The 14205-nt window shown below is 40.2% G+C and overlaps 1 protein-coding gene across 4 annotated transcripts in view; it reads right to left on the bottom strand.

The window, feature by feature from the left end:
• Positions 1 to 14205, bottom strand: part of ATP13A5 (ATPase 13A5) — a 116197-nt gene that overhangs the window by 78078 nt on the left and 23914 nt on the right. For 3 of the 4 annotated variants that reach the window (XM_005675110.3, XM_018046580.1, XM_018046584.1), the window contains exons 6-7: positions 9042 to 9111; positions 6005 to 6139 (exon numbers count right to left, since the gene is read on the bottom strand). In XM_005675110.3, coding sequence (XP_005675167.2) covers positions 6005 to 6139; positions 9042 to 9111 — 205 coding nt within the window. The remainder of the gene's footprint in view (positions 1 to 6004; positions 6140 to 9041; positions 9112 to 14205) is intronic. The other variant, XM_018046582.1, reaches the window with a different exon arrangement.

Below are 14205 nucleotides of genomic sequence, written 5' to 3'. Positions count from 1 at the left end.
TGTATTAGATGGAAAATTTTAAATACCAAGGTATAACACCTAATGCTGGTCAGGATCTGGGAAAATAGATATTCTCATATGTTGCCAGTAAGAGACTGAATTATTCCATTTAGGGAAAATAATACTACAGTATTTATTAATGTCCAAAATATACATATCTTCTTTTGCTGAAAAAAGAGACACAAACACTAATATGTAGGACACACTATATTATTCAGTTCAGTTCAGTTCAGTCGCTCAGTCGTGTCCAACTCTTTGTGACCCCATGAATCGCAGCACGTCAGGCCTCCCTGTCCATCACCAACTCCCGGAGTTCACTTAAACTCACGTCCATAGTCGGTGATGCTATCCAGCCATCTCATCCTCTGTCGTCCCCTTCTCCTCCTGCGCCCAAATCCCTCCCAGCATCAGAGTCTTTTCCAATGAGTCAACTCTTTGAATGAGGTGACCAAAGTACTGGAGTTTCAGCTTTAGCATCATTCCTTCCAAGAAATCCCAGGGTTGATCTCCTTCAGAATGGACTGGTTGGATCTCCTTGCAGTCCAAGGGACACTCAAGAGTCTTCTCCAACACCACAGTTCAAAACCATCAATTCTTCAGCGCTCAGCTTTCTTCATAGTCCAACTTTCACATCCATACATGACTACTGGAAAAACCATAGCCTTGACTATATGGACCTTAGTCAGCAAAGTAATGTCTCTGCTTTTGAATGTGCTATCTAGGTTGGTCATAACTTTCCTTCCAAGGAGTAAGCGTCTTTTAATTTCATGGCTGCAGTCACCATCTGCAGTGATTTTGGAGCCCAAAAAGATAAAGTCTGACACTCTTTCCACTGTTTCCCCATCTATTTGCCATGAAGTGATGGGACCAGATGCCATGATCTTTGTTTTCTGAATGTTGAGCTTTAAGCCAACTTTTTCACTCTCTTCTTTCACTTTCATCAAGAGTCTTTTTAGTTCCTTTTCACTTTCTGCCATAAAGTGGCATCATCTGCATATCTGAGGTTATTGATATTTCTCCCAGCAATCTTGATTCCAGCTTGTGCTTCTTCCAGTCCAGCGTTTCTCATGATGTACTCTGCATAGAAGTTAAATAAGCAGGGTGACAATATACAGCCTTGACACACTCCTTTTCCTATTTGGAACCAGTCTGTTGTTCCATGTCCAGTTCTAACTGTTGCTGCCTGACCTGCATATGGGTTTCTCAAGAGGCAGGTCAGCTGGTCTGATCCCACCTCTTTCAGAAGTTTCCACAGTTTCCTGTGATCCACACAGTCAAAGGCTTTGGCATAGTCAATAAAGCAGAAATAGATGTTTTTCTGGAACTCTCTTGCTTTTTCGATGATCCAGCAGATGTGGTAGTTTTAATTCAATATATGTGTTGTAGAGAAGAAACCCCTTATTTTCCATAAAGAGGAAAACAGTAGAATAAATTATGGTAGGCCATGGAATATCACATCATTATTTTTAGACATAATTTAGAATTATTTGTTATGGTGGATGGCCATTATATAAATTGTAAAGTGAAAAACACCAGTTCCAGTTTAATTCATATAGGACAATTCTGTTTTGATTAAAAACAAATTAAGAAGTTCATCAAGGAACTTCTCTGGTGTTACAGTGGATAAGAATCTGCTTGCCAATGCAAGGGACATCAGTTTGATCCCTGGTCCAGAAAGATTTCACATGCCTTGGAGGAACTAAGTCCATGTACCACAACTACTGAGTCCACGTGCCTAGAGCCTTTGCTATGCAACAGGAGAAGCCACCACATTGAGAAGTCCATGCATTGCAAGGAAGAGTAGCCCCTGTTCCCAGCAACTAGAGAAAGTCAAGCGACTGAACTAAACTGAACAGAAACTTGTCAGGCTGGTTTAAGCAGAAGCTGAGAGTATGCAGATGCAGAAATGTCTTATGAATCTAAGGTGGGAAGCACAGCCAAGTCTCCCAAGGGAGTTTCCAGACTAGGTACAGGGAAAAGCTGTGAGAATCAGGTTACTCTGTTTCTGTTGGACTGATTATTGCTTACCTCTATGTCTCACTGTATTTTGTTCACTCTTTTCCCTACTTTTTCTGAGGAAGTGTGTGTGTGTGTGTGTGTGTGTGTGTGTGTGTGTGTTTGTCTGCTTGTCCATATGCAGGGATAGAGGGTGGCCACGCTGGCCCTAACTATATATCATAGATCACTTTCCTAATAGAATATGGCCAGCAGTTTCAAGCTTTTATTCCAGGATCTCAGGCAGAAGGATCCCAGTCAGCTTCCACCAGATCAGATGCCCCCTTTCCAACTAGTTGTGCCACAGGAAGAAAGCCACATGGAACAAACCATCTGTGGGCTTCCAGAGCTCTAGGTACACCTAGTTTTCAGAAAAAAAAGGAGTGAAGGTGCAGCATTTTCTCCAAAATATGTTTGCTTCATTGCATACTTGCCATAGAATAGGAGGCTGGGAGGAGGAACCCAAGTTCCTCAGCTCAGCCCCCTGGTGAAGTCCATCTGTGCTTTAGGTTCTTGGATTCCATGAACTCAGTTCAGTTCATTTCAGTCATTCAGTTGTGTCTGACTCTTTGCGACCCCATGGACTGCAGCACGCCAGACTTCCCTGTCCATCAGCAACTCCCGGAGTTTCCTCAAACTCATGTCCGTTGAGTCAGTGATGCCATCCAACCATCTCATCCTCTGTCATCCCCTTCTCCTCCTGCCTTCAATCTTTCCCAGCATCAGAGTCTTTTCAAATGAATCATTTCTTTGCATCAGGTGGCCAAAGTATTGGAGTTTCAGCTTCAGCATCAGTCCTTCCAGTGAATATTCAGGATTGATTTCCTTTAGGATGGACTGGTTGGATCTCCTTGCAGTCCAAGGGACTCGTAAGAGTCTTCTCCAACACCACAGTTCAAAGGCATCAATTCTTCGGCGCTCAGCTTTCTCTATAGTTCAACTCTCACATCCATACATGACCACTGGAAAAACCATAGCTTTGACTAGATGGACCTTTGTTGGCAAAGTAATGTCTGCTTTTTAATATGCAGATATTAAGTATGTCTAGGTTGGTCATAACTTTCCTTACAAGGAGCGTCTTTTAATTTCATGGCTGCAATCACCATCTGCAGTGATTTTGGAGCCCCCCAGAATAAAGTCAGCCACTGTTTCCATTGTTTCCCCATCTATTTCCCCTGAGCTACTGGTGTGTATTTATAATATATATTCCTTTTGTGATGAAGGGAGTTAAAATGGTCTTCTATTATTTGTCCACTCCTGACAGAGTAGTTTATGTGATTAATCAGTCTAAAACTAATAGGGTCCTATAGAAATTTACTCTACAGCACATGCCCCCACATTCCCCGTGGCCAGCCAATTTCTTAATTAATGTTTAAAGTTTTCAAGGGCTCTTGCTCATGCCTTACTGGTAGTGCTGGCGAAATGATAGAATCCTAAAAAGGTGGGACCTAAAAAAACAGTTTAACCTCCACTATCTACAGCTGAGGAAAGTGAGTCCAGAGAGGAGAAAGAGTTCCCAGAGCCACAGTGGATGAATCAGTAGTGGTTAGAAGCTCATCCTGGGGCCTTCCTGCACTGCTTCTTTGTTCAAGTTAGAATGCCTGTCTTCCCTCTCTAGGCCACCTCCCATCTTTCCATAATCTAGTTTCTCCACGCCAAGAATAACAGTAAAAACAGCAACAACCATATCAGTGGTAACAAAAAGTAACATTTGATGAGTGCCTACTATGGACTAGGAACATATGTAATTCAAATGCATTGTTTCATTTAATTTTCTCTACTATATACATGGCATCACTGACTTGATGGACATAAGTTTGAGCAAGTTCCGGGAGTTGGTGATAGACAGGGTGTGCTGCAGTCCATGGGGTCGCAAAGAGTTGGATATGACTTAGCAACTGAACTGAGCTGAACTATAACAGTGAACACACACACACACACACACACACTCACACATCTCACAGAAAAGGAAACTGACTACTAAAGTGTCCAGTAACAAACAGTGTCAAGTAATACAAATAGGATTAGTGTGTGTGGGGAGGGTGGATTTTAACTTGAAAAGATCTCTGTGCCAAAGTCCTCAGATCTTTCTGTATTTTTCCTAGAACCCTGAGATGGTCAGCGATGATATACTCAGGTATATGTTGAGTATGTGTCTTTCCAACAGAAGGAAGCACATGGAAGAACTGTATTCACTATGTTTGACATCAGCCAGAAAGCACATGAGTGGCTTGCAGGTATCAAATTATCCATTCTATTAAAACAAAGATTTCTCAAAACCCAGGAGCTAGAAATTTGATTTGGGGCTTCATATTACAATCCTCTATCAAATGACAAAAGTAAAACAACCATAATTTGTTTCCTACTGTGGCTGAACAGAATCTGGCAGATCATTTATTGTCCTGGTGTCTATTTTCCTACTTTTGTTCACATGCTAAGAGTTCACCCAAACAGTCACTCTTCCCCTAGACTTGGCAGCCAGACACAAAGCAGTTGTCACCATGAAAGGCAGGTTACTTACTGATCATTATTAATATTTGTGTGGCTTTTGTGATTTTAAATTAGTTCATGATGAAATACATTAGGCCACTCATTTTTAAAAAAGCAAAAACAAACAAAAAACCCTAAACAAAAGAAACCCCTCTAGTCTTCACTCTCTAGTTCAAAGTGTCTCCATTCATTTAACTTTTCATTTTTAAGTCCTGCTTTCTAACTCTTTAAATATATTGCCTTTCTTTCACTTCTCATCAAACACTACATAACTCAAAATTTGCAGAATCTAAAACCTGATAAAAAGCCAATCTTAGACCTCATATTTGCCTAGTGACTGAAACAGAGTAAGAACAAAAATCTCTTTCGATTGGACTTGTTTAAAGCCTCCAGGTCTGTTTTACTGACATGTGCCCAGACTCCTGACAGCTAGACGACATCTCTCCTCTCACACATAGGTCTGACTTTTCTTTCCCAGCAATGTGCTACTTTGGAAAGGATCTTCTGCTAAAGAAATATCACACATGTAATAGAATTTCATTTATAGGGAACCAGAAGCCCTGATTCTGTCACAAAATCACTTTATGACACGAACCAACCCCCTGTATCTTAGCTTCCTCTTCACCAGATGACGGATGAAGTTTGAGACCAGGTGATTTTGAAAGTTCGGCAGAGTTGACAGATACAAGTATCACTCTTTCCCCTGTCTAAAAAGTCAATTTCACAATCACGTTTCCAAAAATATACAACAAATACATTGAGACACACTTAGACGTTGCCTCATAGTTTAGCCTGATGAATCTTGAGCAAAGTAGCAGAACATTTTCTGGAAAGGTGCAGTGGGAAACAGAGACTTAGAGGGGCTGTGGATTTATAAGTAATATTCAGCTAGATTCCACTTCAGAAAGCATTAGTCACTCAGCCTTGTCTGACTCTTTGCGACCCCATGGACTGTAGCCCACCAGAATCCTCTGTCCATGGAATTATTCACGCAAGAATACTAGAGTGGATAGCCATTCCCTTCTCCAGGGCATCTTCTTGACCCAGCTCTTGAACTCAGGTCTCAATTCATTGCAGATGAATTCTTTACCGTCTGAGCCACTAGGGAAGCCATCCACTTCAGAATACGCTGTTATATCATTTATAAGACTGATTTTCCTTAAAAGGAAGATTTTAATTGGCTATTAGATGAACAATGATGGAAGATGACAGAAAGGTACTATACTGTCATCATTAATCCATCATTTTCCTATCAGACTCAGACATAGCCTCAGAGTCCTTCTAAACATAGTTGCTCAATGCAGCCTTCAGTCGATAATCAGAATTTGCAAAGATGTTTGAATCTATCTGACATTCCTGAAACCCTCCTTCTGAGATCCAAGATTTAGTAAGCCCTTGCTTTTTGCTTTATTATGACTTACTTTTAACGAAGCAACTCTTTGCTCTCAGTGGAACCATATGTTTGACTTTTCGTGCAGCCTGAGGCTAAATAGAATCCAACTATGATTTCTGTTCTTACCTGTCGCAAATCATACACACTTAAGCCAATGGAGAGAACAGACAAGATGATGATGGCCACTGAGTATTCGATATAACCTTGAGACAGCCACAAAGTGAGGGTAAAGACTTGTAACACGTAGAATGGATTTAAAACCTGCAGGTATGAAAAGAGATTCTGGGTCACCTGCATGGACCTTAATGGTACTCTAGATGATGTCATTTCTTTATAGGATTTTTTTCTTTCATTTTTGCAACATACAACAATAGAATTCACTCAGAGCTCCATTAATTTCAGTAGAGGCAATGTCAAGCTCATAGAATGCGATACGGTAGAAGCGAATTTATTTTAGGCGTTCAGGACCATGCTCACAAATTGATCCTTCTTATTTATTTTGAACTTTCAAAAATACTTGACCAATAACAAAATCTAATAGTGTACCTTTTAAAACAGATGTACCCACATTGGAGGAGAAACATGATTCAGACTCTTTTAAGAACAAACTTCAATTTTGAACTTTGTACTGCAGGCTTCTTTTTCATGTAATCACATTTTACAGATGTAGTCAAGTTGTGCAATGAAAATGAAGGATTTCACTTTTATCCAAATAATTCATTTAAAAAGAATACTCTCATGTCACAGGTGTTAGCAAGATCCTCTGAGAGCATGGACCTTCTCTTAAACAAGAAGGGATAGTCTTACTCAGGAAAGAGAGAAGTCTTATTCAAAGTTGTAGTGAGAATTATGTGCAGAATGTATCACCAGTTCCAAGCAGGTATTTTTGGTCTCTTAATAATATCTTGGACTTTTTTTGTTCCCTCAATTGTCCCCATTCTAGTCCTGCTGACTTTACTATTAATAATAATAGCAGAGAGGGCAAACCCCAAGGAGCTAGAGAAGGTCACATGACCTACACACTTAGCTTAAATTAAACACCCCTTCTGAGCCGGACAAAGATTTTTCTTTTTCTCAGTAAAGTGCTTTTTATAATTAAAATGAATTAGATGAAATATTACTTAAAATCAGTGCTGTTCTTTCTTACCTCTATCTTCTATAATTTTCTAATATATTAAATAAATTTCTACCTTCATCCTAAAAATAAACTGACATCTGTTTCATAAGTTAATAGGATATAACTTTAAAGTTTCTGAAACCCTTGGCTGTATTTCATTGGTTAAGAAAGCTTGTGTTCCTTAACTTTTTTATTATTTCCATTGCAACATGCTTTTCTTACAAATTATAGCTCTTCTGTCTGTTCAGCATGAAATGCTTTAATTATAAATTATGCATTTCTAGTAATACGATTTTGAGTTTGTATAACCTCGGTAGAAAATTGGTTAAATACTTCTTGTAGAAGAAACAAAACCATCCTAATTAATTTAGTTCTCTTATTCAATATTCTTTTGAAATCAAATGTAAAGACATAGGTTTTCTTGTTATTTTTTCTACTAAAGACCTAATAAGTAAGTGTCAGGAAATATTAGCACTCTTTTCAAAGTAGACTAAATAGACACTTGAAAGAGTCTTTGGTAATTTGAAAATGTACTTGAATAAGAAGTTTTAAAAGCAATCTGCTTTTCAATAGTAGGAGAGATTGTGCTTATGTGCAGGCATGGGATACAGAGGAAACCTCAGTACCTTCCGATCAATTTTTCTGTGGACCTAAGACTGTTCTAAACAAAAAGTCTAATAAAAAATTATTTTTTAAAAATGGCCATGTAAAAACCAAAACGGCCATCTTTGTGGATTAGAAACAGACTGGAAACGTGGAGCACTGAGCAGAGACAGATTGATCAGAGTGTTAGGTTTTACACAAAGACAGGAGATCACCGACTAGGAGCTCAATTTTATGAGGAGGCAATGGCACCCCACTCCAGTCCTCTTGCCTGGAAAATCCCATGGACGGAGGAGCCTGGTAGGCTTCAGTCCATGGGGTTGCAAAGAGTCAGACACGACTGAGAGACTTCACTTTTACTTTTCACTTTCATGCATTGGAGAAGGAAATGGCAACCCACTCCAGTGTTCTTGCCTGGAGAATCCCAGGGACGGGGGAGACTGATGGGCTGCCGTCTATGGGGTTGCACAGAGTTGGACACGACTGAAGTGACTTAGCAGCAACAGCAGCAGCAGCAGCAGCAGCAGCAGCAAGTATCCCACAAATGGCAGGAGACATAACCAGGCTTGCTAAAGGTAACAGCAATAGCCCCTGGATTATTCCTGCCCCAGAGCAGAGGCTGAGAAAAGTCACAAGCAGCCAGGGTTCCCCAGCAGCAGAGGGCGGAATAGGAGAGACAAGTTTGTGGTGCAGCTGTGACTTTGGCCAAGCACCAAGCTGACTCAGGGCCTGCATCCAACAGATCCACGATGGACAGAGCACAAACCTCCAATACAAGCTCCAGTTCTGAACTTGGGGCCCATGGTGACCAGTATGACCCAGAGAAGGAAAGCGAGCAAGGAGTGAGGGATGCATGGAGAAAGGAGAGTCCCAGCCAAGCTGAGCTTACTAAAATAAATAGATAAACTCCATGGCATACAAAGAAAATATTCTAAAACAAACAGAAACACTAAAAAGGGAAGGAGTCACTATCAAGAGAACAGATATAATAGAGTGATAGAACAATACAAAAAAGGATCAAATAATACTTTTTAAATCCGCAAAGAGATCATGAAATGATAACAATCCTTCCCCCTCCCTACTATAGCCATCATCAAAAACTGAAGAAAACAAAGAGGAGATTATGAAATGAAAATCTCTCCCTCACACTGGGAAAGAATTTTTTTAAGCAGATTTGAATTTAGAACAAGTGATTATTGAAAAGGACCAGTTATAAATCCTGGAATAAAAAAATATATATTTATTGAAATAATAATAAAAAATTAAGCCTCAATAGACAGGAAAAGTAGAAACTAAAGTCAATGGAAATAACCAAAGAAAGTTGCACAAAATACAGATTTTTGTCCTTGTCAAAGTATCCATGTTTTTAAGATTTCCCTGGGTGCTGGAAATGAAAAAGGAAAAAACAGTATTTTATTTTTAAAAACAAATGAAAACAGTTACCTGTTTAACAAGAAGCTTCCATATGGGTTGGATTTCAACCTCAATGGCATTTGGCCCGCACACTAATCTTCTGTAGGAGATTGATCATCTATTAGTGTCACACCAACATGCTTATCAATAAGTGAGTACAGGCAACATGAAGCAGTAGTCCCTTCTCTCCCCTTAAGGGACTTTGTGCTTTCAATTAAAAATTAATATGCCAATCTCAAAATACTACTATATTTGTAAATGAAAGCACATGGTGGACAAGTTGTTTTTCTGTTAAATATACCTTAAGTACAGTATAATTCATGAATCAAAATGAATTTAGAAAGGCATTTTTTTAATTGATTATATTCTAAGAGCAGCTAAAAAGAAACAGATATGACAGTGTTCCTAGAATTCTCAGGAATTCTAGATTGCTCTTGATGTTGGAGATCATATCTGTCTTACCTTGGTATCTCTAGCACCTAGACAGGTCTTTAGTTTTTGAACTCAATGAGTTCATGAAGAAATGAACCAATGAGCTGGAAGATGGTATATAGCTTTCATGGCTAACACTTTGTAAATCCACACACATGTACATTACAATAAGAAGCCCTAAGGGAGGAATACATTAGGAGGTTGGGATTAACATATACATATTACTATATATAAAGTAAGAAATCCACAAGGACCTACTATGTAGCACCAAAAGCTTTACTCGATAGTCTGTAATAACCTATCTGGGAAAAGAATCTGAAAAAGAATGAATATATGTATATATATAACTGAACCTCTTTGCTGTAATCACCTGAAACTAACATAACATTGTAAATCAACTGCACTCCAATATAAAATAAAAGTTAAATTTAAAATAGTTTTAAAAACAAAAGAAAGAACTGATATTCTCACTTTGCCAATGGGAAGAACTATTCAATGTGGGTATTTTGACAAAGATGCACATACCTAATATTAATCATGACAATGTAACTTTTAAGCAGAGATGACGGTGTCAGAAACTGCATTTAACCATTCATATACATTTTCCCTGTGAGACTTTATATTATCATCATTATTATAAAGAAAACTGAAGTTCAGAGACACTAAGTAACTTTCCCAGAGTCTCAGAACGAGAAAGCAGCAGAGCCAGGCTTCCCACCATGGTCTCTACGACTCCACTTTACTCTCTCCCTCAGTAAAGATGGATGAGAAAATCTGCCTAATGGACTTTTGGTCTATGACGGAGAGCTGAGTCCAAGGTTGTCTGACTTCTAAGCCATGCTAGTCCAAATGCAATTATCACTTGCAAGGGACTGCAAGGACTCAAACCAAGGCCTTCTGACTCCATGTGTGAAAACACCATGGTTCAGAGATATTGAGAAACAGTGAAGTCAAATAGCATGTACTACTGTAAGGGACGTGAGACATCCCTAAGTCTCACATTGAGAAAGGACCATAGCTCAAGCCACTTTAGTGGTTAAAATCCTTTTCCAAAAGCCATCAAAATAACCTGTTGTTGGCAAGTATTCAGAACTTCTAAGAATCCTAAACTTGGTTTTCCTCTCTCTCTCCTTGGAATACCCTCCCCACATCCTTCACTTCGTTAAGGTCTGCTTAGCCTTTGAGATGGAGAAGGCGATGGCACCCCACTCCAGTCCTCTTGCCTGGAAAATCCCATGGATGCAGGAGCCTGGTGGGCTTCAGTCCATGGGGTCACTAAGAGTCGGACACGACTGAGCGACTTCACTTTCGCTTTTTACTTTCATGCATTGGAGAAGGAAATGGCAACCCACTCCAGTATTCTTGCCTGGAGAATCTCAGAGACGGGGAGCCTGGCGGGCTGCCGTCTATGGGGTCGCACAGAGTCGGACACGACTGAAGCGACTTAGCAGCAGCCTTTAAGAGCTAAATCTGATAATAGAGCTTGGTGGTAATACGGACAGAGTAGGATAACCAAACAGTTAGTTTAGAAATCCCACTAGGGGATTATAGATAGAGAGGGAAATTTAGGGAGCTTTAGGAGGCAACTGTAAGTTAATATCACTTGAGAAAACAATCCAGACATTGTAAATATAGCAGGCTTGCTTAATAACAAAACTATACAGGTCAATGGCACCTGCATCTTGCTGGTTGAGGTAAGTAAGTTAATGATCCCATATATATATGAGGAAATGACATTCTAAAGTACAAGTACCTCTTTACACTGAAACCTGAGATAATTTACTACACTTTAGCATATGTTAGCTTCCCTCGTGGCTCAGTTGGTAAAGAATCTGCCTGCAGTGCCAGAGACCTGGGTTTGATTCCTGGGTGGGGGAGCTACCCTGGAGAAGGAAATGGCAACCCACTCCAGTTTCTTGCCTGGAGAATCCCATGGACAGAGGAGCCTGGCGGGCTATAGTCCACAGGATCGCAAGAGTCGGACACGGCTTAGTGACTAAACCACCACCACCACCATCTTTCTACTGATTTGAATCGCTCCATGGCAATCTGGGTTTGACTGTGGAGGGACAAGAAGACTCCCCCACCTGATTTAGAGGAGAAGCTGGTGATGGAAGCCTGATGTCTACTCGAGGATGAGGAAGAAGGTAGTCTCCTCCCCCTCCCCAGTTTCCCTTTGATTATAAAAAATGTAGCCCCCTAAGTTCTTATGTAGAGTCCTCTGGCCTGTCCACTTGTATCCTTCACAAGTGTCCTATACTAATAACTCATGCTTATCTATCACTTTGCCTCTCACTGAATTCTTTTTATGTCTTGACTCCACCAAGCTCTGAAATGTATTCTGTGGTTTCAGGGTTAAGAACTTTGAGATTCAACAGGCTTGGGTACTGCTAAGCCTTTGTACTTGTTGCCCCTTCTACCTGGGCCAGTTTCTCTTACATCTTTGCATGGCTCATGCCCTCATTTCATTCAGGCCTCTGTTTAAAAGGCATCTTCTTATTGGAGGCTCTTCTCCAATTCAATTTAAAACAGCTACCCTGACCACCAAATCAGATTATCTTTATCTCCTTAACCTAACTCATTTTTCTTTATAGACTGTTTGATAATCTGAAGTTATACCTTGTCTTTTACATGTTAATCAACATGCAAACAATAGACTATCTTCCACTATTACATAAGCATCTAGAGGTCACTGGTATATTCTGAATGCCTAAAGCAGGGCCTAATTCATAGAACGTACTGAGGAATGATTTGATAAATGAGTTGAATGGATGAATGAAGTGTGAGCCTTGGTTCTCTTACCTAGAAAATGGGTTGATAATACCTGCCTAATAAAACTGCTATTAGTAGCAAAATAAGCATTTAGCACAAGTGCCTAAAACATGTGCCATGCTCAGTCGTGTTTGACTCTTTGCTACCCCACTGTCCGTGGAACTGTCCAGGCAAAGAGTACTGGATTGGGTTGCAATTTCTTCCTCCAGTGGATCTTCTCCACCCAGGGATCAAACCTGTGTCCCTTGCATCTCCTCCATTGGTGGGTGAATTCTTTACCACTGCACCACCTGGGAAACCCACCTAGGACATGACAGATCCTTAATAAGTAACAACTATATTTGACATAGTCTCCATTCCTGTATTAATTAATTAATTATTTTTCTTGTCCCTAATAACCCTTCATTTCTTAGTAACCTCTTTGAATTGTAACATATAATTACACGTCTTTTAGCTTGAATTTCCTAGGCTCTCTTTAATGGCAGAGAGGGAGCTTTCTCAGCTCTATTTTTCTGACATCTAGGGGCACAGTATCTGTCACAGAGAATGTTCCCTAAATATTGGAATTAATTAATGAGGACCTTCATGAACCACGACTAGAATACCGTCTCCCCTAATAAGGCTGTAAACCCAGTTTACAGAATGATAGCAGCACACAGGCTATGGAAGTGAGTTTAGAAAGAAGCAAGCCAAGTGCCCTATGACCTTTTTCTTTGTTGGGTGAGACGGTTTCTAATGTTACCATTAAAGGAGAGGTACCCAGCTCTTATGAGAACTGAGATCCAGTAGGTTCATACTGGCCTGTGATGATCCTCTTTAGGGGACATCCGGAAAAAGTGAATAAAAAATATTGCCTGTCATGTCAGTGAATAAAAGACGTTGTAGCCATTTGACCATCACATTGCCGCAGCCACCTTGAAGTTTCATCCTGAGGGAACTCAGGATAGAAACTGGATGCCCGCTATCTAGAGGGCTGCAGTCCACAGGGTCACAAAGAGTCGCACACAGCTGAGATGACTTAGCACGCCATGTAGCAGTCAACTGCTGCAGCCTCTGATGGTGCACGCTGAGGAGACACGGGATGAAAAAACATAGGATACTGGCTCCAGAGAGCTAATGTCCATACCAAAGCAATCATTTCAGTGAGCCCAGATTCTTGTATCTTCCCATACATAGAAAAGTGCTGCATTCTTAAATCTGAGACCTCCAGTTTTCTTCAATTAACAGCAACCTGAAGTTCTCACTACCTGGTCTTTGTTGCAAAAATTCCTATATGTCCTGGCTCCTCAACCCCCTTGCCTCTTTGAAGCTGTCCCTCAGAGTGATCTGAGAGTCCGGTCTCACTGGCTTAAAGTCCTCAGAATGCCTGCCAAATAAAACATGATTCTCAACGTTTATGTTGTCAGACAGCAACGATGTTTGAATCACAAACTGGCTTGCCCCTTGATGTTTCACCTTTTCCACTGTCTCTTGCCAAAATGTATTGTGTGGCTAGAGATCATGTACTCATCTCAATCTCAGCATGAACCACATAGAATTTTCAGGGATGTTGACCACTGGTTGAAAACCAGAAGAAGAAATACGAGGTTTGAGTTGGGTCGCATTAGTAAAGTTCCAAGGAACAAAGGAGATGACATTCCCTGACTTTAAAAATCTGATAAGCTGGCAGGGAAAGGAAGCCCTAGAACAATTCCACGTGGCCTCACGAAACTCAGTAGTCTAAATGAAATTAAGTAGACTTGCCTAATATTCAGAACCATTCATAATTACTTTGGAAGATCTCCAAAAGAGATTGAAGGGTTTCTTAACAGGGAAGTTATGAAGGCATTTCTGCACTGGCTATGGGCTATGCTTGAAGAAGCACTGAGATTTCTTGCAATCATGAGATAATAGTAAATGTGCTGAAAGTTATTTATTTCTTAAAAACCAAGCATGAATGACTAGGAATATTTTCTCTGGCAACGGTCTATATCTCTTTTCAACATGATTA

This window comes from Capra hircus, chromosome 1 (genome assembly GCF_001704415.2).
Source record: "Capra hircus breed San Clemente chromosome 1, ASM170441v1, whole genome shotgun sequence".
NCBI lineage: Eukaryota > Metazoa > Chordata > Mammalia > Artiodactyla > Bovidae > Capra > Capra hircus.
This window is presented reverse-complemented; position numbering and strand designations above follow the sequence as displayed.